Source organism: Lampris incognitus, chromosome 1 (assembly GCF_029633865.1).
Source record: "Lampris incognitus isolate fLamInc1 chromosome 1, fLamInc1.hap2, whole genome shotgun sequence".
Taxonomy (NCBI): Eukaryota; Metazoa; Chordata; class Actinopteri; order Lampriformes; family Lampridae; genus Lampris; species Lampris incognitus.
The window spans coordinates 151938153-151963814 of NC_079211.1; the positions used below are offsets into that span (position 1 = coordinate 151938153).

Consider the following 25662-nt stretch of genomic DNA (forward strand, 5'->3'; position numbering starts at 1 on the left):
CACCAAGGACAGCAGGAAACAAGAGGGCCAAACACTGAGGACAGCAGAAAACAATAGAGGGCCAAACACTGAGGACAGCAGAAAACAATAGAGGGCCAAACACTGAGGACAGCAGAAAACAATAGAGGGCCAAACACCGAGGACAGCAGGAAACAGGAGGGCCAAACACTGAGGACAGCAGAAAACAATAGAGGGCCAAACACTGAGGACAGCAGAAAACAATAGAGGGCCAAACACTGAGGACAGCAGGAAACAGTAGAGGGCCAAACACCAAGGACAGCAGAAAACAATAGAGGGCCAAACACTGAGGACAGCAGGAAACAATAGAGGGCCAAACACTGAGGACAGCAGAAAACAATAGAGGGCCAAACACTGAGGACAGCAGAAAACAATAGAGGGCCAAACACTGAGGACAGCAGGAAACAAGAGGGCCAAACACTGAGGACAGCAGAAAACAATAGAGGGCCAAACACCGAGGACAGCAGGAAACAAGAGGGCCAAACACTGAGGACAGCAGAAAACAATAGAGGGCCAAACACTGAGGACAGCAGAAAACAATAGAGGGCCAAACACTGAGGACAGCAGAAAACAATAGAGGGCCAAACACTGAGGACAGCAGAAAACAATAGAGGGCCAAACACTGAGGACAGCAGAAAACAATAGAGGGCCAAACACTGAGGACAGCAGAAAACAATAGAGGGCCAAACACTGAGGACAGCAGAAAACAATAGAGGGCCAAACACTGAGGACAACAGAAAACAATAGAGGGCCAAACACTGAGGACAGCAGAAAACAATAGAGGGCCAAACACTGAGGACAGCAGAAAACAATAGAGGGCCAAACACTGAGGACAGCAGAAAACAAGAGGGCCAAACACTGAGGACAGCAGAAAACAATAGAGGGCCAAACACTGAGGACAGCAGAAAACAAGAGGGCCAAACACTGAGGACAGCAGAAAACAATAGAGGGCCAAACACTGAGGACAGCAGAAAACAAGAGGGCCAAACACTGAGGACAGCAGGAAACAAGAGGGCCAAACACTGAGGACAGCAGAAAACAATAGAGGGCCAAACACTGAGGACAGCAGAAAACAATAGAGGGCCAAACACTGAGGACAGCAGAAAACAGTAGAGGGCCAAACACTGAGGACAGCAGAAAACAATAGAGGGCCAAACACTGAGGACAGCAGAAAACAAGAGGGCCAAACACTGAGGACAGCAGAAAACAATAGATGGCCAAACACCGAGGACAGCAGGAAACAAGAGGGCCAAACACTGAGGACAGCAGAAAACAATAGAGGGCCAAACACTGAGGACAGCAGAAAACAATAGAGGGCCAAACACCGAGGACAGCAGAAAACAATAGAGGGCCAAACACCGAGGACAGCAGAAAACAATAGAGGGCCAAACACTGAGGACAGCAGGAAACAATAGAGGGCCAAACACTGAGAACTGCAGAAAACAATAGAGGGCCAAACACTGAGGACAGCAGAAAACAATAGAGGGCCAAACACTGAGGACAGCAGAAAACAATAGAGGGCCAAACACTGAGGACAGCAGAAAACAATAGAGGGCCAAACACTGAGGACAGCAGAAAACAATAGAGGGCCAAACACTGAGGACAGCAGAAAACAATAGAGGGCCAAACACTGAGGACAGCAGAAAACAATAGAGGGCCAAACACTGAGGACAGCAGAAAACAATAGAGGGCCAAACACTGAGGACAGCAGAAAACAATAGAGGGCCAAACACTGAGGACAGCAGAAAACAATAGAGGGCCAAACACTGAGGACAGCAGGAAACAATAGAGGGCCAAACACTGAGGACAGCAGAAAACAATAGAGGGCCAAACACTGAGGACAGCAGAAAACAATAGAGGGCCAAACACTGAGGACAGCAGAAAACAAGAGGGCCAAACACTGAGGACAGCAGAAAACAATAGAGGGCCAAACACTGAGGACAGCAGAAAACAAGAGGGCCAAACACTGAGGACAGCAGAAAACAATAGAGGGCCAAACACTGAGGACAGCAGAAAACAAGAGGGCCAAACACTGAGGACAGCAGGAAACAAGAGGGCCAAACACTGAGGACAGCAGAAAACAATAGAGGGCCAAACACTGAGGACAGCAGAAAACAAGAGGGCCAAACACTGAGGACAGCAGAAAACAATAGAGGGCCAAACACTGAGGACAGCAGAAAACAAGAGGGCCAAACACTGAGGACAGCAGAAAACAATAGAGGGCCAAACACTGAGGACAGCAGAAAACAAGAGGGCCAAACACTGAGGACAGCAGGAAACAAGAGGGCCAAACACTGAGGACAGCAGAAAACAATAGAGGGCCAAACACTGAGGACAGCAGAAAACAAGAGGGCCAAACACTGAGGACAGCAGAAAACAATAGAGGGCCAAACACTGAGGACAGCAGAAAACAAGAGGGCCAAACACTGAGGACAGCAGAAAACAATAGAGGGCCAAACACTGAGGACAGCAGAAAACAATAGAGGGCCAAACACTGAGGACAGCAGAAAACAGTAGAGGGCCAAACACTGAGGACAGCAGAAAACAATAGAGGGCCAAACACTGAGGACAGCAGGAAACAAGAGGGCCAAACACTGAGGACAGCAGAAAACAATAGATGGCCAAACACCGAGGACAGCAGGAAACAAGAGGGCCAAACACTGAGGACAGCAGAAAACAATAGAGGGCCAAACACTGAGGACAGCAGAAAACAATAGAGGGCCAAACACTGAGGACAGCAGAAAACAATAGAGGGCCAAACACCGAGGACAGCAGAAAACAATAGAGGGCCAAACACTGAGGACAGCAGGAAACAATAGAGGGCCAAACACTGAGAACTGCAGAAAACAATAGAGGGCCAAACACTGAGGACAGCAGAAAACAATAGAGGGCCAAACACTGAGAACTGCAGAAACAATAGAGGGCCAAACACTGAGGACAGCAGAAAACAATAGAGGGCCAAACACTGAGAACTGCAGAAAACAATAGAGGGCCAAACACCGAGGACAGCAGAAAACAATAGAGGGCCAAACACTGAGAACTGCAGAAAACAATAGAGGGCCAAACACCGAGGACAGCAGAAAACAATAGAGGGCCAAACACTGAGGACAGCAGAAAACAATAGAGGGCCAAACACTGAGGACAGCAGAAAACAAGAGGGCCAAACACTGAGGACAGCAGAAAAAAATAGAGGGCCAAACACTGAGGACAGCAGAAAACAGTAGAGGGCCAAACACTGAGGAAAGCAGAAAACAATAGAGGGCCAAACACTGAGGACAGCAGAAAACAGTAGATGGCCAAACACTGAGGACAGCAGAAAACAGTAGAGGGCCAAACACTGAGGACAGCAGAAAACAATAGAGGGCCAAACACTGAGGACAGCAGAAAACAAGAGGGCCAAACACTGAGGACAGCAGAAAACAATAGAGGGCCAAACACTGAGGACAGCAGAAAACAATAGAGGGCCAAACACTGAGGACAGCAGAAAACAAGAGGGCCAAACACTGAGGACAGCAGAAAACAATAGAGGGCCAAACACTGAGGACAGCAGAAAACAAGAGGGCCAAACACTGAGGACAGCAGAAAACAATAGAGGGCCAAACACTGAGGACAGCAGAAAACAAGAGGGCCAAACACTGAGGACAGCAGGAAACAAGAGGGCCAAACACTGAGGACAGCAGAAAACAATAGAGGGCCAAACACTGAGGACAGCAGAAAACAAGAGGGCCAAACACTGAGGACAGCAGAAAACAATAGAGGGCCAAACACTGAGGACAGCAGAAAACAAGAGGGCCAAACACTGAGGACAGCAGGAAACAAGAGGGCCAAACACTGAGGACAGCAGAAAACAATAGAGGGCCAAACACTGAGGACAGCAGAAAACAAGAGGGCCAAACACTGAGGACAGCAGAAAACAATAGAGGGCCAAACACTGAGGACAGCAGAAAACAAGAGGGCCAAACACTGAGGACAGCAGGAAACAAGAGGGCCAAACACTGAGGACAGCAGAAAACAATAGAGGGCCAAACACTGAGGACAGCAGAAAACAATAGAGGGCCAAACACTGAGGACAGCAGAAAACAGTAGAGGGCCAAACACTGAGGACAGCAGAAAACAATAGAGGGCCAAACACTGAGGACAGCAGGAAACAAGAGGGCCAAACACTGAGGACAGCAGAAAACAATAGATGGCCAAACACCGAGGACAGCAGAAAACAATAGAGGGCCAAACACTGAGGACAGCAGAAAACAATAGAGGGCCAAACACTGAGGACAGCAGAAAACAATAGAGGGCCAAACACCGAGGACAGCAGAAAACAATAGAGGGCCAAACACTGAGGACAGCAGGAAACAATAGAGGGCCAAACACTGAGAACTGCAGAAAACAATAGAGGGCCAAACACTGAGGACAGCAGAAAACAAGAGGGCCAAACACTGAGGACAGCAGAAAACAATAGAGGGCCAAACACTGAGAACTGCAGAAACAATAGAGGGCCAAACACCGAGGACAGCAGAAAACAATAGAGGGCCAAACACTGAGGACAGCAGAAAACAATAGAGGGCCAAACACTGAGGACAGCAGAAAACAAGAGGGCCAAACACTGAGGACAGCAGAAAACAATAGAGGGCCAAACACTGAGGACAGCAGAAAACAGTAGAGGGCCAAACACTGAGGACAGCAGAAAACAATAGAGGGCCAAACACTGAGGACAGCAGAAAACAGTAGAGGGCCAAACACTGAGGACAGCAGAAAACAGTAGAGGGCCAAACACTGAGGACAGCAGAAAACAATAGAGGGCCAAACACTGAGGACTGCAGAAAACAATAGAGGGCCAAACACTGAGAACTGCAGAAAACAATAGAGGGCCAAACACTGAGGACAGCAGAAAACAATAGGGCCAAACACTGAGGACTGCAGAAAACAATAGAGGGCCAAACACTGAGGACAGCAGAAAACAATAGAGGGCCAAACACCGAGGACAGCAGAAAACAATAGAGGGCCAAACACTGAGGACAGCAGAAAACAATAGAGGGCCAAACACCGAGGACAGCAGGAAACAGTAGAGGGCCAAACACTGAGGACAGCAGGAAACAATAGAGGGCCGTTGAATGAGGACAGCAGAAAACAATAGAGGGCCAAACACTGAGGACAGCAGAAAACAATAGAGGGCCAAACACCGAGGACAGCAGAAAACAATAGAGGGCCAAACACTGAGGACAGCAGAAAACAATAGAGGGCCAAACACCGAGGACAGCAGAAAACAATAGAGGGCCGTTGAATGAGGACCGGCAGTGGTGTGGTTTTTCTTAATGAAGTCAATCAGTCTAATTATAATGAAGAGGACCGCCCTTCCCACACTTCCCCCCACCTCTCCCCACACTTCCCCCCACCTCTCCCCACACTTCCCCCTGCCTCCTCCCACACTTCCCTCCGCCTCTCCCCACACCTCCCCCGCCTCTCCCCGCCTCCTCCCACTCCCGCAGACCTGACAGACTTGAACATGTGTGTGAATGGGCAGAATCAGAGATGGAAACGTAAAGCTTTGCCACATGCGTTCAGCAAACATTCCCACAAGAGGACGGGTCCATACCCCACGCCATCTGTTATTCAAGATTCAATTAAAGCTCCCGGGAGGCCGGCACAGACCGGCTCGTTTCCATTCCACGCACATTTTTTGGAGCTGATCGGAGGGGCTCAGCCGCGTGACTGAATCTGCACCGCTGATTCTGACAGTACGGCACAATCTGATTTTGCCATCGTAACATACTCGGTGGCCCAGCATGGTGAGACATGTTGCAGAGGATTGTGTTAAACTGAAGTTTTGTGCAGGGGAACTAGTGAGGGATGAAGAAACCAGCACACATCTCTCGTCTGTACTGAGCGGTGTTACACACACTACAACCAAACGCACACATTGTTCAGTATGAACACAGTCTCAGCACCCCACTTTCCACGACTAAGTTATTCTTCTACGTTTTTCTCGATAATGTAAATTAAATTTTTAACCGGAGTACAAAATGGAGTATCTTACATGAAATACATGTACCTTTTTAACGTGTATATTCTGACTGACACATGAACTGATTCCTTATAGTGGTGAAATGCTGCTTTCAGCACCTCACACAAAGTCTCTCAGTGACCAGCTTCAATCAAACAATGGCTGAACAACAGCCGGACGCCAGAGCGATACAATGGCAGCAGCTAGCTTACACGTGAGTTAGCCCGAGACTCTGACAGGACGCGGTGGTGGGGCAGGCTAAGCTAACTGCTAGCTCATGCAGACTGGCAGTTCTGACAGTCACCCTGGCTGGTATTCGCTCTCTTGGACGGTGAAAAAAAAACAAATTTTTTTTGATATGTTGTATATATGTGCTTTTGTAGTTGTGTAGTTTTTGTAGTTTGGATGTAGTATGTGTTCTTCTAGTTTGGATATGTGTGTGTGTGTGTGTGTGTGTGTTGGCCCTGCAATGGCCTGTCGGCCTGTCCAGGGTGTCTCCCCGCCCGCCGCCCAGTGACTGCTGGGATAGGCTCCAGCATCCCGCGACCCAAATTCTGATAAGCGGCTTGGACAATGGATGGATGGGTGGATGGACAATTGTGTTTTTGTCTTTGTGTTGCACTGCTGTGGGCTGGGGGAAACGACAAATAAATGTTGCTGAACATTCCTGATTAAATTCTGTAGCATGTTAATGTGGTTCAAATCTACTGAGAGCTTCAAAGCTAACCCCGGTACCTCTACTTTATACGCCGGCTGCAGACCGTATTTACAAGTCAGGTAGCGAGTCTCAGATCGATGGACTGGACAACGGATGGAAGGAGACGCAGGCTGACTGAGGGAGGGTGCGGCGCTCTGACAGTGGCCACGCGCCCTTCATCAAACGTGTGAATCAGTAATGCTGCTTAACTGCTGCCGAAGTTCAGACAGACAGGAAATGCAGGCCTCTGGAAAAACCTTGTACTTCCACTTATAGATTTATCTGCCCACAGCTGCCGGCCTGTGGGGTCGGTCTCGTGTAGACGGGCTTCAGGGCGTTGTCACATCACTGACAGCAACTTGTCAAACACAGTATGAACGATGTTGTGGTGATTAAAAAGATGAGTACACATCATCATTCGGCAGCTGACTACCAGCATGGGCCACATTTTCAGAAATGTATTTATGTATTTCCCCATTGATATATGATACTGTGTATGAGTTACACCAGTCTGATGTTGTATTATTGATGACACGGTTGCCTTTAGTGCTGAGACAACTGGTTGATTAATCAATTAGTCGATCAACATCAATTTAATCGATTACAATTTTAGTAGTCGATCAAAAGATGCACTTGCCTTCGTTTGATTGACAGCGTTATGAACTCAATACTCCGGGTTTTGTGATTTAACAGACAGTGTGGCGACATCCCTTTGGTCTCTGGAATTTGAGACGGGCATCCATCAACATTTTTTACCTTTGACAAACGAAATGATTAATCGATTAATCGAAAAATAGTCAATAGTGACTCAATAATGAATAATCAATAACGAAAATAATCGTTACTTGTGTCCCTTGCGTACTATGAATTTATGTAATGAAGCTGCACGTCGGCCCCAACACGTGTAAAGAACTACAGTCTGCATAGAAACTGGTGGGCTGATCCTCCGCTACCCTGCTGGAGTGTTCAAAACCTGCTCTTTGTTGACTTGTGAATAAAAAAAGAGGACTTTTGTGGAGACGCTGGATTCGAAGGACTCCAAAACCTGAAACCACTTTCATTCCTCCTCAAGGAAATAGAAATATTTTATCTTATATCAGCAACTGTTGGTTTTTGTAGATGATGGATGTGATTTGAATTCAGGATGGAATCAGAAAAATCACCTTAGCATGTAATTAGTATGTAGCGGTGATTAACACAGAGGAGGGAGCACGGCCACCTCACCTGTCCTCGCTGGCACACAGAGACCGCAGGCTGAGGTACCATGTGCCCGTCTGCGGATAGGGAATCCTCAGCTTGGTGATGTTGGTGGAGGCGTTTACCAGGAGACGAAAGCCGGTCAACGTTTCTGAAAGAAGAGACGAGGGAAGACAGACAGCAAGAGAGTAAAGTCACAGGAAAACTCCAGTTTTTTTTCAACCTGGGTCTTATTCTCGTAGTATTTTTCATCACTCCTACTGATAATAATGGTATTTTATGTTCCGCCTCGTTACGAAGGGTTTTGGAAACGGGTCCAGACAGACACTCTGCTTCACAACAGCGTCAGTTGGACAAACTAACATACAGGTTCAGTTTGTGTTACAAGTGAAAACTAAGTTGAAATTTAAATTGTACTGAAATAAAAAGTAAAATTATACCATAAACTACAACTTGCAATAACTAGTTACCGCACTTCAACTGTGCTGTGCACATGCAAAATGTGTTGGGGCTACATGGGTGACTATCATGGGGAACATCCAACTCTTTTTTTTTTGCACCCCCCCTTTTCTCCCCCATTCATACCAGGACACATACCCACATCTGGCTTCCCACCCACAGACACGGCCAATTGTGTCTGTAGGAACACCCGACCAAGCCGGAGGTAACACGGGGATTCAAACGGGCAATCTCCACGTTGGTAGGCAATGGAACAGACCGCTACACTACCTGGACGCCCCCATTTCGGAGGATGTTGGGGGGTTGGAGATATGTTAGGGGGCAGGGGAGGGATGGGAATCATACTGGATTTACTTCATATGTTGATTCTGTGATTTGTAAAATGCAAAATCCAATAAATATAATTTTAGGCAACACAGACTCATACATCCAGCACAGACAGAGGTGTGCAGGGCCGGCGCGTTCGTTTTTTTAATCCGGATCATGAGCATGTGGTGCTTCTCTTCGCCATTACACCTACCTGACTGACATTTCAGTGATGAATTTTCATGCAGGAAAAGAGGTATTCCATGGTTCAGGCAGCCAAACACTGTGACATTAGCTCCTTTTACGGTAGACTGCAAGAAACACACACACACACACACGAAACCAGACAAACTTAATTCGTCTATTCAAACATCACGTGTCGGCTAATGTCAGGTCGGTGTACCAACACATTATCTGTTGTGTCTGCGTGTCCTTAGGCCTCATATCACATTATATTATATTATATTATATTATGTCATATTATATTTTATATCACATTATATTATATCATATTATGCCATATTATATTATATTTTATATCACATTATATTATATCATATTATGCCATATGATATTATATTATATTATAGTTTATATCATATGATATCATGTTATATTATATCATATTATATCATATTATATCATGTTGTATATTATATTATATCATATTATATTAAATAACATTATATTGTATTACATTATATTAAATAATATTACATCATATCATATTATAATATATAAAATAATATATTATATTAAATAATATTATATAATATCATATTATAATATATTAAATAATAATTATATTATATTAAATAATATTATATTATACTATATCGTATTACATTTATCATATTATATATAATAATATCATATTATATTATAATATATAAAATATTATATTATATAATATTATACTATATATCGTATTACATTTATCATATTATATTATAATATATAAAATAATATTATATTATTATATCATGTCAGCCGCGAGATCATAAAGTAAAAGGACTACCGACTCGGCTGGAAGTGTTCCCCCTCGGTGTGTCGGAGGTGGCTAAATGAAGATGTGGATAATTCATCTCTGAACGGCATGCATTATTAATCGGCGAAGCTCCTGCACTGGAGAACCCGGGGAGCCTCTGCAAACTTGAGGAAACTGGAACCTGCCTCTGCCAATGTGTCTGGATCCACACCGCAGTGGATGCAGACCCTCCGGTCCTCCGAGGAGCGCCGGTTTAAGATAAACAGGAGGCTCTTAGTACTAGTCAGGAATAATGAGGTTCTTTAAAAGCTGGCAAACCGGGCCTGTGCATAAGATCGGGCCAGACACTCTGCGTCGATACCTTCAGAGTGCTTTCACAATCCCTCTTCATTCCTTCCACAGTCGGAGTCTGTTTTCTTTGCCAAGTATGTTTTGCATAAGAGGGATTTGCCTCGGCACATTGTTCTCGGTTACACAAGTATGTACTGGGGGTGCACAACATGTCGGTCAGATGTGTGATCAGCACCGGGACAGCTATCAAAACATGATGTGATGATTCACAGGCTGAGGAATTCATTTCTATTGATGAAAGACACTGCTGAGCAGTGTTCATATGATTTACGCCAGTCGAGTTAGCAAAGCCCCCTAACTGTACACTCTTTTTTTGGGGGGGGGGGTTCCCCACTAGCAGATCGTCTAACTCCCTGTCACTGATGACCTGTGTGACTGGGTGATGGTGGGGCTGGTGGTTGGGTGATGTGTCATCGGGGATGACTGATCCCTCAGGTGGGGGCTATGGAGCGACCGGGAGAGGCGGTCGCTCCAACTGTCGGCGGCTCTGGGCTGGGGGAGCGCAGGGGCTCATGGAACTGTTAAGTGTTACGATTTATGTGTTTAAACGCTGTCTTCATGTTTTGGCGCAGTGGTTAGTGCAGTCGCCTCACAGCAAGAAGGTTCTGGGTTCGAGCCCCGGGGTAGTCCAACCTTGGGGGTCGTCCTCTGTGTGGAGTTTGCATGTTCTCCCCGTGTCTGTGTGGGTTTCCTCCCACAGTCCAGACATGTAGGTCAGCTGACTCGGCCGTACTACATTGTCCCTAGGTGTGAATGTGTGTGTGTGTGTGTGTGTGTGTGTGTGGGTGATGGTCTGGTGGCCTGTCCAGGGTGTCTCCCCGCCTGCCGCCCAGTGACTGCTGGGATAGGCTCCAGCATCCACGCAACCCTGAGAGCAGGATAAGGGGTTCAGTTAATGGATGGATGGGTGGGTGGATTTTTTCCCCTTTTTTTCCCCCCAATTGTACTTGGTCAATCACTCCACTCTTCCGAATCGTCCCGGTCTCTGCTCCTCCCCCTCTGCTGATCCAGGAGGGCTGCAGACTACCACATGCCTCCTCCCATACGCCGCTTCTTTTCACCTGACAGTGAGGAGTTTCACCAGGGGGCCATGGCGCGTGAGAGGATCACGCTATTCCCCCCAGTTCCCCCTCCCCCCCGAACAGGCGCCCCCAACTGACCAGAGGAGGCGCTAGTGCAGCGACCAGGACACGCCCATATCTGGCTTCCCAGCCAAAGACACAGCCAACTGTGTCTGTAGGGACGCCCGACCAAGCCGGCGGTAACACGGGGATTCGAACCAGCGATCCCCATGTTGGTAGACAACACAGTAGACTGCCACGCCACCTGGACGCCGTGATTACTTTCTTGATTGCTTTTTTCTGTTCCTGTTTATTTACTGTCCTGAAGCCATTTCTTTTCTGCTTTGTTAGAATATGATTTACTCTTCTTCCACGTCCTTGTTCCCGTATCCTTTCCGTCTTTGTTTGAGCCCCCAGTGTGGCGCTCATCACACGTCTGTCTGCGTGACACCGTCTCTCCTCCGTTTGTCCTGACAGACATGTGGCCTGTCTGCATACGCTGGCTCTTATGTACACACATGCAAATAAAACTCGTGTCTAAATGAACGAGACCTGAAACAGACGGGGGCTCCGTTTATTCCTCGACATCCATCTGAAGCATTTAAACACCAGACACACGGAGAGCCCCGTGAGTTAAAACCACCGCAAACATCCCACCAGATGGTTACATAACCCCTGCTTAAACGCCTCCAAAAAGATGTCCCCTGCTCACTTCCGAGGCTCAGCCATGTCGGCGTCTGTCTTCTAGCAACATGTCAGGTCTGTGTACCCCTCCTGCAGCAGGCACCGACATCCGGCAGGAACTTCATTGTTCCTAAGTGACTGGGCATCCACATGCTAAGCCGCCCGGCTTTGGGACGCTACACTGTCTGCGCTCGTGGAGCTAAGATGTGCAAAATCTGTGTCATCCGAGCCCACGCCGAAAACGTCTCTTAGCTCAACACCAAGGTGGCTATGTGATTTACTTTTATCATCCCTCCCTCTTGTATGCTCTTGCTCTAATTTTCTGTAATCAGGCTTTAAGTCCCTCTTATCCATTTTATTCATTAATCTCACTCATCGTCACTTTGTTTGTTAAGCACCATAACTCAAGATAACGATTTGAAAAAGTGCTCTGTGAATGAAGTTTATTATTATTTCTGCACCTGATTTATTACGCCATTATGCAGCTGTTGAGTCTGATTATGTGCGGCTACTGGCAGAGGTGCAGCTTGCAGGATGACAGGACGCAGCCTCGCATCACAGCATTCAGGTTTAACGACGCGGCCAACATCTCGACACAAGCAACACAGTCCATCCATCCATCCATCCATCCATCCATCCATCCATCCATCCATCCATCCATTATCCGAACCACTTATCCTGCTCTCAGGGTTGCAGGGATACTGGAGCGGCAGTCATTGGGCAGCAGGCGGGGAGACACCCCGGACAGGCCGCCAGGCTGCAACAGAGTCCAGCTGCACCGAAACAGAAACAGCATCTCAATCACAGCCGTAAAAAGATGCTGCAGCCAGGTCAAACTGCTAAGCATGGCCAGGGTTTTTTTCCCCCTCCAAGACATTCTTCTCTGTGCTCATATCTATTAATATGGCTAATTTCCCCTAGGCTCGCCGCTAATGAACGGGACATCACGCCAGCAACAGATGAGAGAAGATTAGAGCTGGCGGATGCAGAATGGATCGCACTGTGCATAGGTTATTCACCACCCGCTGCCCAAACGAATGAATATGAAATAATTTGCTTAAACGATAGTTTCTATGAAACTGGACACTGATTCGAAGAAGACCTCAACGTCTTCGCATTGTGACAAACATCCTGAGTCGTCCAATATTTATAAGAAATAAAGTGGTCCATGTGAAAACCTACCAGGGCTGTCTAAATGTAGAGAACTTTTGTCTCGTTTTGTTTTGTTTTTTTCCCTGTTCGCAGTAAACAACCATTGTACTGCAAAGACAAAAGCTATCGATAAAAAAAAGAAAAAAAGCACTGAATTCATTTCACATGGAAAGAAAATTGAGTCGAGCCAGCTCTTGTGATTCCCTCATGAAATGCTTCAAATTTACTCCACACTGCCAGGTCGACGGGGTGTGACGGGTGACCGGTGTCTGTGGAAACAACTGACAGATCACTGCAAAGGGACAAGCGGTGTCCATTTTAGAATAAAGGAGCAAAATGCTAATTTCTAAGGAAAACTGTCTCCTGCTCATACTGTACACTGACCAAAGCAGCAAACACACACCGCAACACTGACTTACTTCCTCACACATTTTCCATCAGAGCATTCCCTCAATAGGTTTATCAGTTCGTCTACCACTCGATCACTATTTCTCTAAAAAAGGCAAAGACACTGAATTATGCATTTTAAATTCAACTTTCAAAGTCTAATGCTTTTATTTCACTTTCCCTCCTCCGCCAACTTGGCCTCAGCCCGGCCTGCTATCTATCTATAAGAAGCAGTAAGAATCCATCTGCCAGCCATAAAACTTGAGGTACCATGCTCTTGGCTCCCCGTCATCCCAACAAGCCCCAGTAGGAACATTTCCTAATACAGTGATAACTGAAAGACGAGCCAAGTACATTCCTTCCTGTCACCGATCTGCTGGGTTTTGTTTTTTGTTTTTTGCATTTTGAGCTTTTTCAATGAATGGCAAACTGCACAGTATGTCACCCACATTAACACTTGGCTTGGCCCCTTTCACATTTCAATCTTCAACAGGAACAAAAACATGGCAGTAATGTGTGTCCAGCAGGCACTGTGAAAGTCTAACCATTCCCTTTTATGAACAGGAATGTTTTTGCAAGGGGAGCAATTAGTTATTTAGTTTGTTTTGTTGGATCCCCATATTTCTATTTGATCCAACATGTTGGTGCCCACTGGCTAGACACAAAGGCCAGGTGATGGAGAGCAACACTTCCATCCATCCATTATCCAAACCACTTATCCTGCTCTCAGGGTCTGAGATCTTGAACTTATAGATCTGCTTTGGCCAAACCAGCATCGTGTCGGACTAATGGTTAAATATTTCCTTTCATGTGAGAGAAGGATGCTACACTATATGGGGTTAAAGGTACTATGTTGATATGGGGAGGTAGAGTGGGTCGTCTAGTAATCAGAAGGTCACTGGTTTGAGCCCTGACTCCTCCAGAGAGCGTGTCGAAGTGTATACTTGAGCAACCCTTAACTGCTCCTGATGAGCAGATTGGCACCTTGCATGGCTGCCTCCACCATCAGTGTGTGAATGTGTGTGTGAATGTGTGTGTGAATGAGTGTGTGAATGTGTGTGTGAATGGGTGGATGTGAGGCGTGCACTGTAAAGCACTGTGAGGGGTCGGTAGACTAGAAAGGTGCTATAGTATAGATGAGGCCCATTTACCTTAAGTGTAGTATTTCAGCTTTCCTGAAACACTGGATTACTAGTAAATATCAGCATGGGTCATGCAACCCCCCCCCCCACACACACACACACACACCTCAAATGTCTGCACTCAATAACAATGGAGCTTGAGGGCAGAGCTGTTTTCGTCATTTTTTGATGCTTCCTCTGCTGAAAACTTGACTCACATTCACAATATTCAGCATCTATCTATCTGTCTATGCAGCATACATTGCAGCAAACTGTCTACTTGGGGCGTCTGGAAACAGGAGATGCCTACTAACATGTCCGCTGACATGTTTGCTAACGTGTCCGCTAACGTGTCTGCTAACATGTCTGCTAACATGTCCGCTGACGTGTCTGCTGACGTGTCTGCTGACATGTCTGCTAACATGTCACATTCTCTTTGTTTCCGTTTCACTTTTCAGTCTTCTTGCTGTGATGTGTTGTTATTCACACTACTGAACAACAGCCGTCTGGGTTCAGGAAGAGCTACAAGAAGCACCTTTAAAACTCCATAGGATAACTTTTTTAATGACAAAACGTTGACTTTTAAATGTTATTAATGTTGTAATAGGGCTGTCTGAGATGCAACAACACACTCAGCTTAATTTAAAACCCTTCGCAGGAAATATTATCGTCGCACCGGAAGTGATGCATTTTACGTAACATCCTGTTAATGAGACGCTGGAGGCTCGGTGGACGCTAATGCTAAGCTAAGTTGCCTGGTAATTTAAAATGTCATTTTCTTCGACCAGGTGCCGCTGTTGTGACTGGTTATCACATGCACCTTCTGAGCATTGGCCCGACTAGTGTAGCGAATTCGGGGGGCAGTCCGGGAGACCGTCGCCACAGCCGGGACGTTAACCAGTCGGGTTAACGTTGTCGCTTGCGGTGTGGGAGCCACGGGTTCGCGTCCCGGCTGCGGCGACGGTCTCCCGAACTGCCCCCCCCCCCCCGAATTCGCTACAATAGTCTGGAACTGCGTCATTAATAAAAACCACTCCATACTTTCTGAACCACAAAGCGATGTCGGAGGAAATTCTGCAACTCACCAAATTGAGCTTGAGCTCCATGTTCAGGACACCTCCGCTGTCCAGTACAGGCATCAGGTTGATGGCGAACACGGCGGCTCTGTCGGGCGGGACGGATATGTTGGGCCCGAAGAAGACGTAGAAGTGCACGGAGAAGGTGTCCAGTTCGTTGCGCAGGGTAGGACGGATGGGCCAGCACTTGTTAGCGTCGGCCGTGGGCGCCAGGTACGTGATGCTCTCCCGCAGCATGTGCAGGTGACTGGCGTTGGCTGAGAGGCCGGGCAGGTCCGCCGCCGGGAGGGTCTCGGCCAGGGAGAAGCCCATGGCCGTGCCGAAAGACTGGGGCATGTTCAGGGACGAGCTGGGTGCGGCCTGATCCTTTGACAGGCTGGACTTGGAGCAATCTAGTCAGTGGGGGGAAGATATCAGATTTACAAAAACAATAACTACAACTGACCGACAGCTTTATCTTACCAAAGAAAACCCACAAACATCCGGGTTCCTCCAGCTCCGGCTGGTAATATGGTGCAACACACTGCAGGCCTAGCCTAGTCTAGCCTAGCTTAGTTTAGCCTAGCTTAGCTCGGGTGCTGAGCGGCCTACTGGGGTCGCTCGCAGCTCCTCCTAGAAGCAAGGACACACGCGTCCTCTCTGAAGAATCAACATGTTGACTTGTTAACCTAACAGAAACATGTTTAACAAAGCATTCACAAGTATATATATTGTAACGTGCACGGATAAGTAGACACGCCGGCCGCTGGCTGGCTGGCGAGTCTGACCCTTTAGTCTAGCGGTTAGCGATGTCTCCTGCGGTGCGGGCGGTACGGGTTCGCTTCCCGGCCGCGGCACTTCCTGTGGCTGCGTTGTCCCCCGAGATATATATATATATATATATATATATATATATATATATATATATATCCAGGACATTAGCTTATAGTTGTGTTACGGTATTTCTGCCGTAGCCTACGTGTGTGTCTGTGCATATCCTCTTCAGCTGTAGAAGACGCATATCACAATCTGATTGTTAGGATTTTGCATGAACTTGTGAAACATTGGTTAAGGAGAATGATGAATGCTATGCTTATGAGTAAGAAGCATTGACAGTCATTTTGGGGGGGGGGTGTTTCCCGTCTTTTTTATGAACATATTTTATTGGCATTTTAGGAAAACATAAAACAAATCATTCACATAAATGGTTCCATTATTGAACCCGTCCAACCCCCCTTCCTCTACCCCACCACCACCACCACCACTTAGTCTTTTGAGCTCCTTATCTCAGGTCAAGGAAGTATGACAATAATAACAAAAATACATTACTGTTAATAATAATAATAAATGAGGCACATTAGTGTAAAACAAAAGAGAACAAGAAAAAAAACATATATACACACATACAAGCATAAACAAGAGCAAAGAGTACTGTGTATATGTGTGGGCCATTACAGTGCATAATAAGTTGTTGGGAGATGTGAAGATTTTCAGTGTGCTGCCAAACTGTAGGGTTCAGCTGTTGCGTTGTGTTAATCGTCTCATCTGGGTAGTCATTCTGGGGAAAGGGAGGTCAGACTCTTAACAGTAGAGATCAGAGGCTGCCAATGACTGTAAAATCTGTCCGTCTGTCGAACCTCGTATGGAGAATTCGATCTCTTCCGACGCCAAAACAGACACGGTATCACGCAGCCAAGAAGTAGGAGATGGGGGTAACGGTTTCTTCCGTAGTAAAAGTATTCTCCGACGGGCTTTTACAGAGCTGAACGAGATTATATTGGCTTGCTTTACTGACATGTTTTTGCCAGCTTCAAGTATACCAAATATAGCAGTCAGTGGGGATGGTTCTATTGCTTGTTCTAGTATTACTGAAATGACTTGAATGTAAGATTTCCGGTACTGCCCCAGTCTCGGACATGACCAGAGCTTATGAGTGAGATTACAAGGAGCCCGAGAACATCTGTCGCAGGTGTCAGCCATATTCAGGTATATCCTGGCAAGTTTAGGTTTACTATAGTGTGCCCTGTGAACTATTTTGAATTTTATGAGTTGAAATTTTGCACAAGCTGGGCTAAAGTCACCGTTCAACATCCCCTCAAACTACACACAGACATAAAACTGTGATTATAATTAAACCCTCACAAACCGAGCCGTCCCTTTTTAAATGCTGGTGTACAGCAAGAAACCTTCAAACAGATTTCAACAAAACACTTGAACATGGCAGCGTTATTTCTTTACTTGCAGCACAACCAGCTCTTATGCAAATGTTTGAAATTTTCCCCTTCAGCTGCTTCTTCGTGATGTAAACCTCCAGGTTTAAGGGTGTACAGTGGTTTTTCTTAATGAGACAAAAACACAGTAATTATAAACAGCGCAGTGCTTTTGCTCTTCAAAATGAGCAAAGATCACTGAAAGCAACTGGCAGTACTGTCAAACACTGGCAGCTCTCTGGGGAAAGGATTTTAAAAAGCTTTTCTCAGCCTAGTTTGCATTATGTTGTGCTGTCTCTGAAACTGTTTCATGTATCTGATGTGTGTGTGGAACGGTAGCCGAGGCTCTCCTAAGACTATTTCTTCTAAACATGTCTTGATGGGGGGAAAAAACCCCAAAATGTCGGCACATAAAGCAGGTAAATCATCAATAAACAACATAAATAGATTAAAAGTGATCATACTATGGTTTGATTGTGCTACTGTGTGTGTGGTTAGGTTGACGGGGTTCTGTAAATGTGTCTTTTCACACAACTATAGCTCACATCTACCATGTAAGAGTTAAAGCCCCGTGGGGGTCTGTTGTTTATTTGACCATATAAAACGGAGATATATTTGCATACATAACTGAATAGTTTGTGTCACAGATGGGAAATATGCATTTTGTGTTTTGTTCCTCAGCCGATGGTAATTGAAAATATGGGTCCGTTTTACTCAAATCTACAACCATTACCGATGTAAGCAAACCATTCACAGCATCAGAAAACAAACTAATATGAAGTTGTTGTTTAGTCTTAGTCCTTGTATGAAGAGACCTGTCAGTCAGTTGGGGAGTAAGGGCAGGTTCCAATGCTGTGTTTGATATTTTCCCTTTGGTTTACGTTTGACTTAAGGATTGTACCTTCAACTGGTTTAAGGTTGCTGTGATTTAAATTCATAAACTTAAACTATTTCCTCCTTCTCTTTGGTCCTTTGTCTTTGTATTAAAGAGGAAAATATGTGCATCAAAATTATGCTACAGCGACAAAGCTCCGCCTAGTTTGCACTACTTTCTGTCTAGCGTGCAACCATGACAACAGCGGATTGGACCAACTGAGTGAGCGTGTGTGCACGTTTGTTGGGAAACTGAGTGTAGCAACAACAACAAAATCAGCAAGAGACCCTTTGGAAAGGGGGCTTCATCTAATAGTCTTCCTCAGAAATGGAGACATTCCTCAGCGCCAGAGCAAATCTGCAAAAGGTCAAGTGAAATATGGCTGCAAGGCAGGGGGGGGAGAGGGAGAGTGTGAATAATTAGTGTCTGCGTTGCCATGACGACAAAGTGCATAACCACCACCAGCAGCATCGGCACCACCACCGACACTACCAGCAGCAGTAGCACAGTGGAGCAGAAGGAGGGAGATCACTACATGGAAGTGGACTTCCCACTGATTTGTGAGCCGTCCCCACGGAGGAAGCACAAAGAATATCTTAGCAATGCACAGCTCAGAAGCAGCATGTAGCACTCCAGCCTCGCACTGCTGGCCTCTTAGCAATCACACAAGAATACCCTCTGTTCTGTCTCCAGCCTCGCCTTAAACAAGACACTTGATGTTTCCACCCTGTGTCTGTGTGCCTGTCCTGCCTTTCTTCTTCTCTTTCACAACATGACTCAGTGTGCAGGAAAGATTTCAGCATGGCATAGCTGGGAGGTTAAACAACTGGCAACACCCTCAAAGTGAGATTTGGGATTTTCATTTTGAATGAGGGGAAACAATCACACATCACACTGCTGCAGTATTTGATGTTATGGGTGTGTAATCATTGGACGCTGCAAGTGAATGCTCGCAAAGTATGGCATGTAAATGGAAAATGTATGTTCGTTGGGAACAGGCAACCTTGCCAATGTTTGACATAGTGGGGCAAATATTGGCAAGGTCCGTAAAACAATGAAATCCCCCGGCAGTTTCATTGTTCTCGGATTCCCATACAAAGCAGCACTCCCAGTGATGGGACAGGCGTTTCAGGTGCCGTCACAAATTGTTTTATGTTGCCAGAGAGAGCATGTCCCTCAGCCTGAGAAGTGAAAAGTAGTTCAGTATTCAGCTTCTTTTTTTTTTGTTGGACCCCCCCCCCCTTTTCCTCCCCAATTGTATCTGGCCAGTTACCCCACTCTTCCGAGCCGTCCCGGTCTCTGCTCCACCCCCTCTGCTGATCTGAGGAGGGCTGCAGACTACCACATGCCTCCTCCCATACATGTGGAGTCGCCAGCCGCTTCTTTTCACCTGACAGTGAGGAGTTTCACCAGGGGGACATAGCGTGTGGGAGGATCACGCTATTCCCCCCAGTTCCCCCTCCCAACATGCGCGCCGATCAACCAGAGGAGGCGCTAGTGCAGCGACCAGACACATACCCACATCCGCCTTCCCACGCGCAGACACGGCCAATTGTCAGATTGTGTCTGCAGGGGTGCCCGACCAAGCCCGAGGCAACACAGGGACTCGAACCGCCGATCCCAATGTTGGTAGGCAACGGAATAGACCGCTATGCTGCCCGGGCGCCCCCAGTATTCAGCTTTATTTTTATTAATGTACTTAATTTGCTGCCGTGAATTGGTTTGGGAGTGATTTGCTCAGTCTTTGACTGGATGGTGAGAAAGGACTTCAACTCACTTGCATATGAAATGGGTAGCGACTGTACAGAAAACAGCTTGTGTTCTATTATAACAGGTGTCTGAAATTCGGATCTGACCAGAAATGTAAAGCGCTTTGAGTGGCTGTTGCAGCGAGAAAAATGCTATATAAAATGCAACTTGATTGATTGATTGATTGATTAATGTTATTTGTTCCAAAACTGAAAAGGGGAAAATGTATTATATGGATCCATTATCCATTCATTATCCAAACCACTTATCCCAATTGGGGTCACGGGGATGCTGGAGCCTATCCCAGCAGTCATTGGGCGGCAGGCGGGGAGACACCCTGGACAGGCTGCCAGTCCATCACAGCCCATCATATTATATGGATATTTGGTTAAATGATTTTTTTTTAATTTGCAAACTATTTCAAACAGACACTAAATTAGTAAAGCAAGCAGGAGAATAACAAAAAAACCAGACTTAGTACATATGTATTACATGGCACCAAAAGTGCATCAGTATTTGGACTCATACATGGTTCCAGTATGGTGCTGTAACTTGAAATCCCCATATATGTGTATAGTATTGAACTGAAAGCTGAAAAGTAAATTTATATGCTGTTACTCCACATCCAACAATGGCCAAGCCACCATGATGACACGGTATATACCCAGACTATCAGACCACTCAACATTACATTGGTGTTTTCTCTTCTCTGCAAACTCAGGTTGACAGAGACACTATCTGTTTGCTCCTACGTGTCCTGAGTCGACTGCCATCATTCAGGAATGTGAACGACAACAACAAATCAAAGCAAACAAGACAAACCAACTCCAGCAGAAAGGTCGTGAACACACAGCACACGTCCTGAAAAAGCTGGAAATTTAAAGGCTAATTTTCCACTCATGGAAAATGCTAATGATCAGACGTCCTGGAAATATAATTTTAGGTCATGGAAAATTGTGACGTCAGATTACAGATGGCATATTTCTGCACAAATCTTGAGCTGAGATGTCACATCAGCGTGTGATGTTAGGGCCGTGTGTTCAGTTGAGACTGTTGAGATTGCCACTGATAGTTAATACTGAATAATATGACTTTCTGTCAGCAATGGCTTTCATGTATAACCAAGCAAAAGTCATGGAAAAGCCCCCCCCCCCAAAAAAAGGGCCTTCTAAAAAGATTTCCTAAAAAGAGTGGGACCTATGCATTTGCTGACAGTAGATGTCGTTGGTTGCAATCACTGGTTTGTACTCGCAGTCCTCAGAAAATTGTGCAAAGTCTTTGGGGGGGATGGAGTGTCAAAACAAGAACAACTCAGGTGGCCCAGCTCCCTTTGTTTTTGAATGCAGGAATCCAATGGCGTGGAGAAGCCAGGCTAAGTCTCGTCAGCTCAGCTCACTTCACTACGAGACAGCAGCCTGGAAAGGATCCATTAAGAATCAGTTGTACGGCAGCTGGAAGTCCGATCAATCGGTGAACTATGCAGAGCAGTTCAGAGCAAGATGGCAGTGATTAGCGCCATATTTTGTACATGAACTTTTGTAATGGCTGTGTTAGGAGAAGTTAGCATTGATGCTGCTATAGAATCAGTTTATTCAGAGACTTTCACGTAGTAACTACCTACATGGACTGACCTGCTGGCGGTAGTGGTGTTCACTACCAGCAGACTAGTGTGTTTGGAAATGGGACATTCTGCTCCTACGTCATGGTGTTTGCAACTCTGACTGATGAAAGACCGATCCAGTCGTCCACAAAGCAATTTTAATCCCAGCCCAGTGAAAACCTCCCTAACACAAACGTATGCCTACCGAAGCCTTGACTCACAATGAATGAAGCTTTGGGCTGGCTTCGCAGGCTATAAATCCAAGGGTTGGGAGGTTTACTTTGTTTCCATCAGTACCAGTCAGCAACCCAGGCGCACATTTTCTAGTCATAGTGTGCTTCAGGAAAGCTGAATATCACACAGAGCACCTTCAAGTGACAGAGCTTTCACCTACAGAACAGGACTATTGTGGGAGAAATTAGGAACTAGAGGAGCACACTCAGTAGACTGCAGATCTCCCCGCCAGGCATACCTATCTACCCTTCTCTGGTGTTCGGAGTTGGTCGCAAACCCTTTTTTCACCTACCAGGAGAAGGGAAATAAAGGCACACACGGACAGAAAAACTAGTGTTTTTCCTTTCATTATAAGACTTTTGTGCAGCGCCCAAAGTCAATTGTATGGGAAATATGGGGGGGGGGGGGGGTTGTTAATATGCAGCATGCAAGCTAAAGAAATCTACCTGATAAAAACGCTTTGCCTGTCAGTCTGTGGATGTGCCGCCTGCTAGACGGACCCTCCATGAACGTGATCAAGTCTGCTATGAAATGACAGAGGCCGGACTATCATAACTTCAAAGCCCTTACTAAAAGACTTCAAACGTGTTTAACTGTCACGGTTTTCATGATATAAGGTGAACGCAGGTGAATGGCTGCCCTGCTGATGGACTTTCATTCATAAAACACCGGTAAGAAAACACAGCCCAGCCATGGGAAATGTTTTATTGAAGCTACTGAGATGATGTCCAGCTGTGACTGATTAATCCTACTCTTGAAAATGTATTTTTATAGCGGCGTTTTAAAATTGGAGACTATGTCTTGATGCATGCTCATTAATCCAGGTAAAAAAATCCAAGAAGGTTGAGTCAGTTCATCTGGATACAACGTTTATTGACAAATATGTTTCATCACTCAACTAAGTGACTGAAGAGGTCACTTAGTTGAGTGATGAAACATATCTGTCAATAAACGTTGTATCCAGATGAACTGATTGCACCTTTGATTGGAGACTATGGCACTTCCGGGTGGCAGCGAGGGGAACAAGACCAATTATTTTTGGTTCATCCAGTGTTCCTCTAGTTCTCCTGTGCTGACATCAGCGGTGAATGATTTGCTGGCTTGGGAAATACGATCGACTTCTCGTTTACGTTCAAGACTCATAACTGAATACATAATGTTTTGGTTTTGACACTGTCTCCCCGATCTGACTCAACTGTAGATGTGAGTCACACATGCACGGTTGACTCAGATTGGGCAGTGATGGTGAGCAGCGTTGGTCGAATGAGCTACAGCGTGAATGGAGAGAGCCCAGATAGCATCCGGATGTGGGCCACTTCAGGCAATGATGTGGCACTGATGGCCTTCTTCTGGCCCTGACAAAATGGATGTGAGCCTGAAGTGGCCCACATGCATCATAGCAAATATGGCCCAGATATGCCAAATCAAATGTGGGCCTTTTCTGGCAAAGATGCAGTGCTCTGGACAACATGTGATCTGGATGTGACCCTGAAGTGGCCCTTGTGGTAAATGGTGAACATGGCCCAAACATCACAAAACAAATATGGGCCACCTCTGGCAAATATGTGGCACGTGTGGCATTGCTATGGCTTGGTTCTGGCCCAGATCTGGCAAACAGGAGTGGACCACCCAAGTGCCATCATTCCATGCGGTATGTGGGCCGGATGAAAGTGTTGGTGTGGGACGGGTCCAGGCCACAGCAATTTTGCTATCTGGGAGGGAGCGGTGATAGCAAGAACAGACATTTTTCAAAGGTTTCGAATTCCCGCAACCATGAGAGGTTCTTCATCATGCACTCATAACTATGCACAAAAACTTTTAGGCTGAGAGGTCCAGTAGTTTGTGAGATTAGCCGCGGACACACGCATGCGCATAACGCCCTCCAGGCTACTGCCTGGCAGAGATAAGGAAGGTCAATTCAAAATTTGCTGCCAGTTATGCCAGAAATGAAATTCCTTCAGCATGAGAATACAAAGGCACAAGCCAATATGCTGGCATGCAAATTTCATGGGTACAGATGATGTTAAAACTGCTCTTTTTAGGGCCTACGGTACTCCACTCTGTACAGCCCACTTGTGGTGCAGTTATAGCAAAGCAGAAGAGAAAAAGCTGCAGGCAGCATATCATGATGCATTCAGAGTCTTGCTCAAGCGTCCAAGATGGACAAGTGCAAGTCACGTGTTTGTGACTCGTAATGTTCCCACTTTTCATGCTGTGTTGAGGATTTTTATATATAAATTTACGTGTTGATTAACTGACTCCAAAACTGTAATTATAATGCTCCTAACCGAGCCTACACAAATGACACCAGGTACTCCTCTTGTTTCCGGAAACACTGGAACAAATGTCTGTATGGGTTTTAATCATTGTGGACTTGTGAACTGCTGTTAGCTATATTTTTGTGTTCTTGTCCTGTGTTGTATTTTTGTTTTTAATGTGGACCTACCTATGTGTCTGAATAAAGTAAGATTTGATTGATTGATAGACAAAGGTATTGATCAAGCAACATTTTGCCCTCCTCACCTTTGACCTGAACACCAATGCGAAAGTAGACATCTGAGTTGCTGAGGTATCGGTCCACAAGGATGTAGTACCACTGCTCCCAGGCAGGGGGCAGCATGTCGAGTTCACACGGGTTCCACTCCCGACAGTCGAGGGCACTTGAGTTGTGTATGGGTGGCGCCCGCGCCCTTATCTTCAGAACCACGGGGCAGCTGTTGCTGCTCTTGTTCTTGGTACTGCAGTTCACCAGCTGAACCTTGACCTTGGAAGTATAGCTGGGAATAAACACTCTGCACACACACGCACGCACACGCACAAATCCTTCGGTAAGTACATCAGTACAAACGTGTAATATGTGACAAATCATACAGGACATATATTATTTCCAGTTACCATTTTCATTCCAGTCATTTTTCTTGAACACGTGTTGACAAATACCAAATAAGTGAGATGAAAACTCTCCAAACAGATCACAATGACGTCACCAACCACAGAATCATCCCTCACAGCACCTGATGCTGGGCCGGATCTGCCCACAGTCCAGCAGATCCGCATGGGAATCACATCCTTCCATAGGCCGCCCCACGCCTCTGGCCAGAGTGTAGCCTCCTAAAGTCAGAACCCATTTTTAAGTTCACAGCTATGGCATGGATCTGGGCCAGTCACGGCCCACAGCTGGTACAGATCCGTAAACCGGATCCGCGCCGGTATTGGCCCGTTGTGCATAAAGACACTGGGGCAGATCCATTTTGCGGCTCCATGCCAGATGCTGTGATACAACTGGCCTGGATCCGGCCCAGTTTCAGTTTGCTGTCTGGGATGGCCTTCCATTTAACTTGGTTTTACCTGGGATTTCCAGTCATTTCAATCACCTGGCTTTTCCTAAGTCATTTGGTAAACACACGGCAGATGTTTCAGAATCAGCCATGATGATTCTGATTGGATTTGTCATGACTGAGTGGTGATTTCTGGTATTTCTTGACATTTTATGACAGCGCAACACAGCATTTGATATTTCT

General features: G+C 46.0%; 1 protein-coding gene across 1 annotated transcript in view; it reads right to left on the reverse strand.

The window, feature by feature from the left end:
- tmem8b (transmembrane protein 8B) overlaps positions 1 to 25662 on the reverse strand; it is a 99962-nt gene that overhangs the window by 57046 nt on the left and 17254 nt on the right. The window contains exons 5-8 of the mRNA XM_056280404.1: positions 24665 to 24933; positions 15505 to 15887; positions 8890 to 8986; positions 7938 to 8061 (exon numbers count right to left, since the gene is read on the reverse strand). Coding sequence (XP_056136379.1) covers positions 7938 to 8061; positions 8890 to 8986; positions 15505 to 15887; positions 24665 to 24933 — 873 coding nt within the window. The remainder of the gene's footprint in view (positions 1 to 7937; positions 8062 to 8889; positions 8987 to 15504; positions 15888 to 24664; positions 24934 to 25662) is intronic.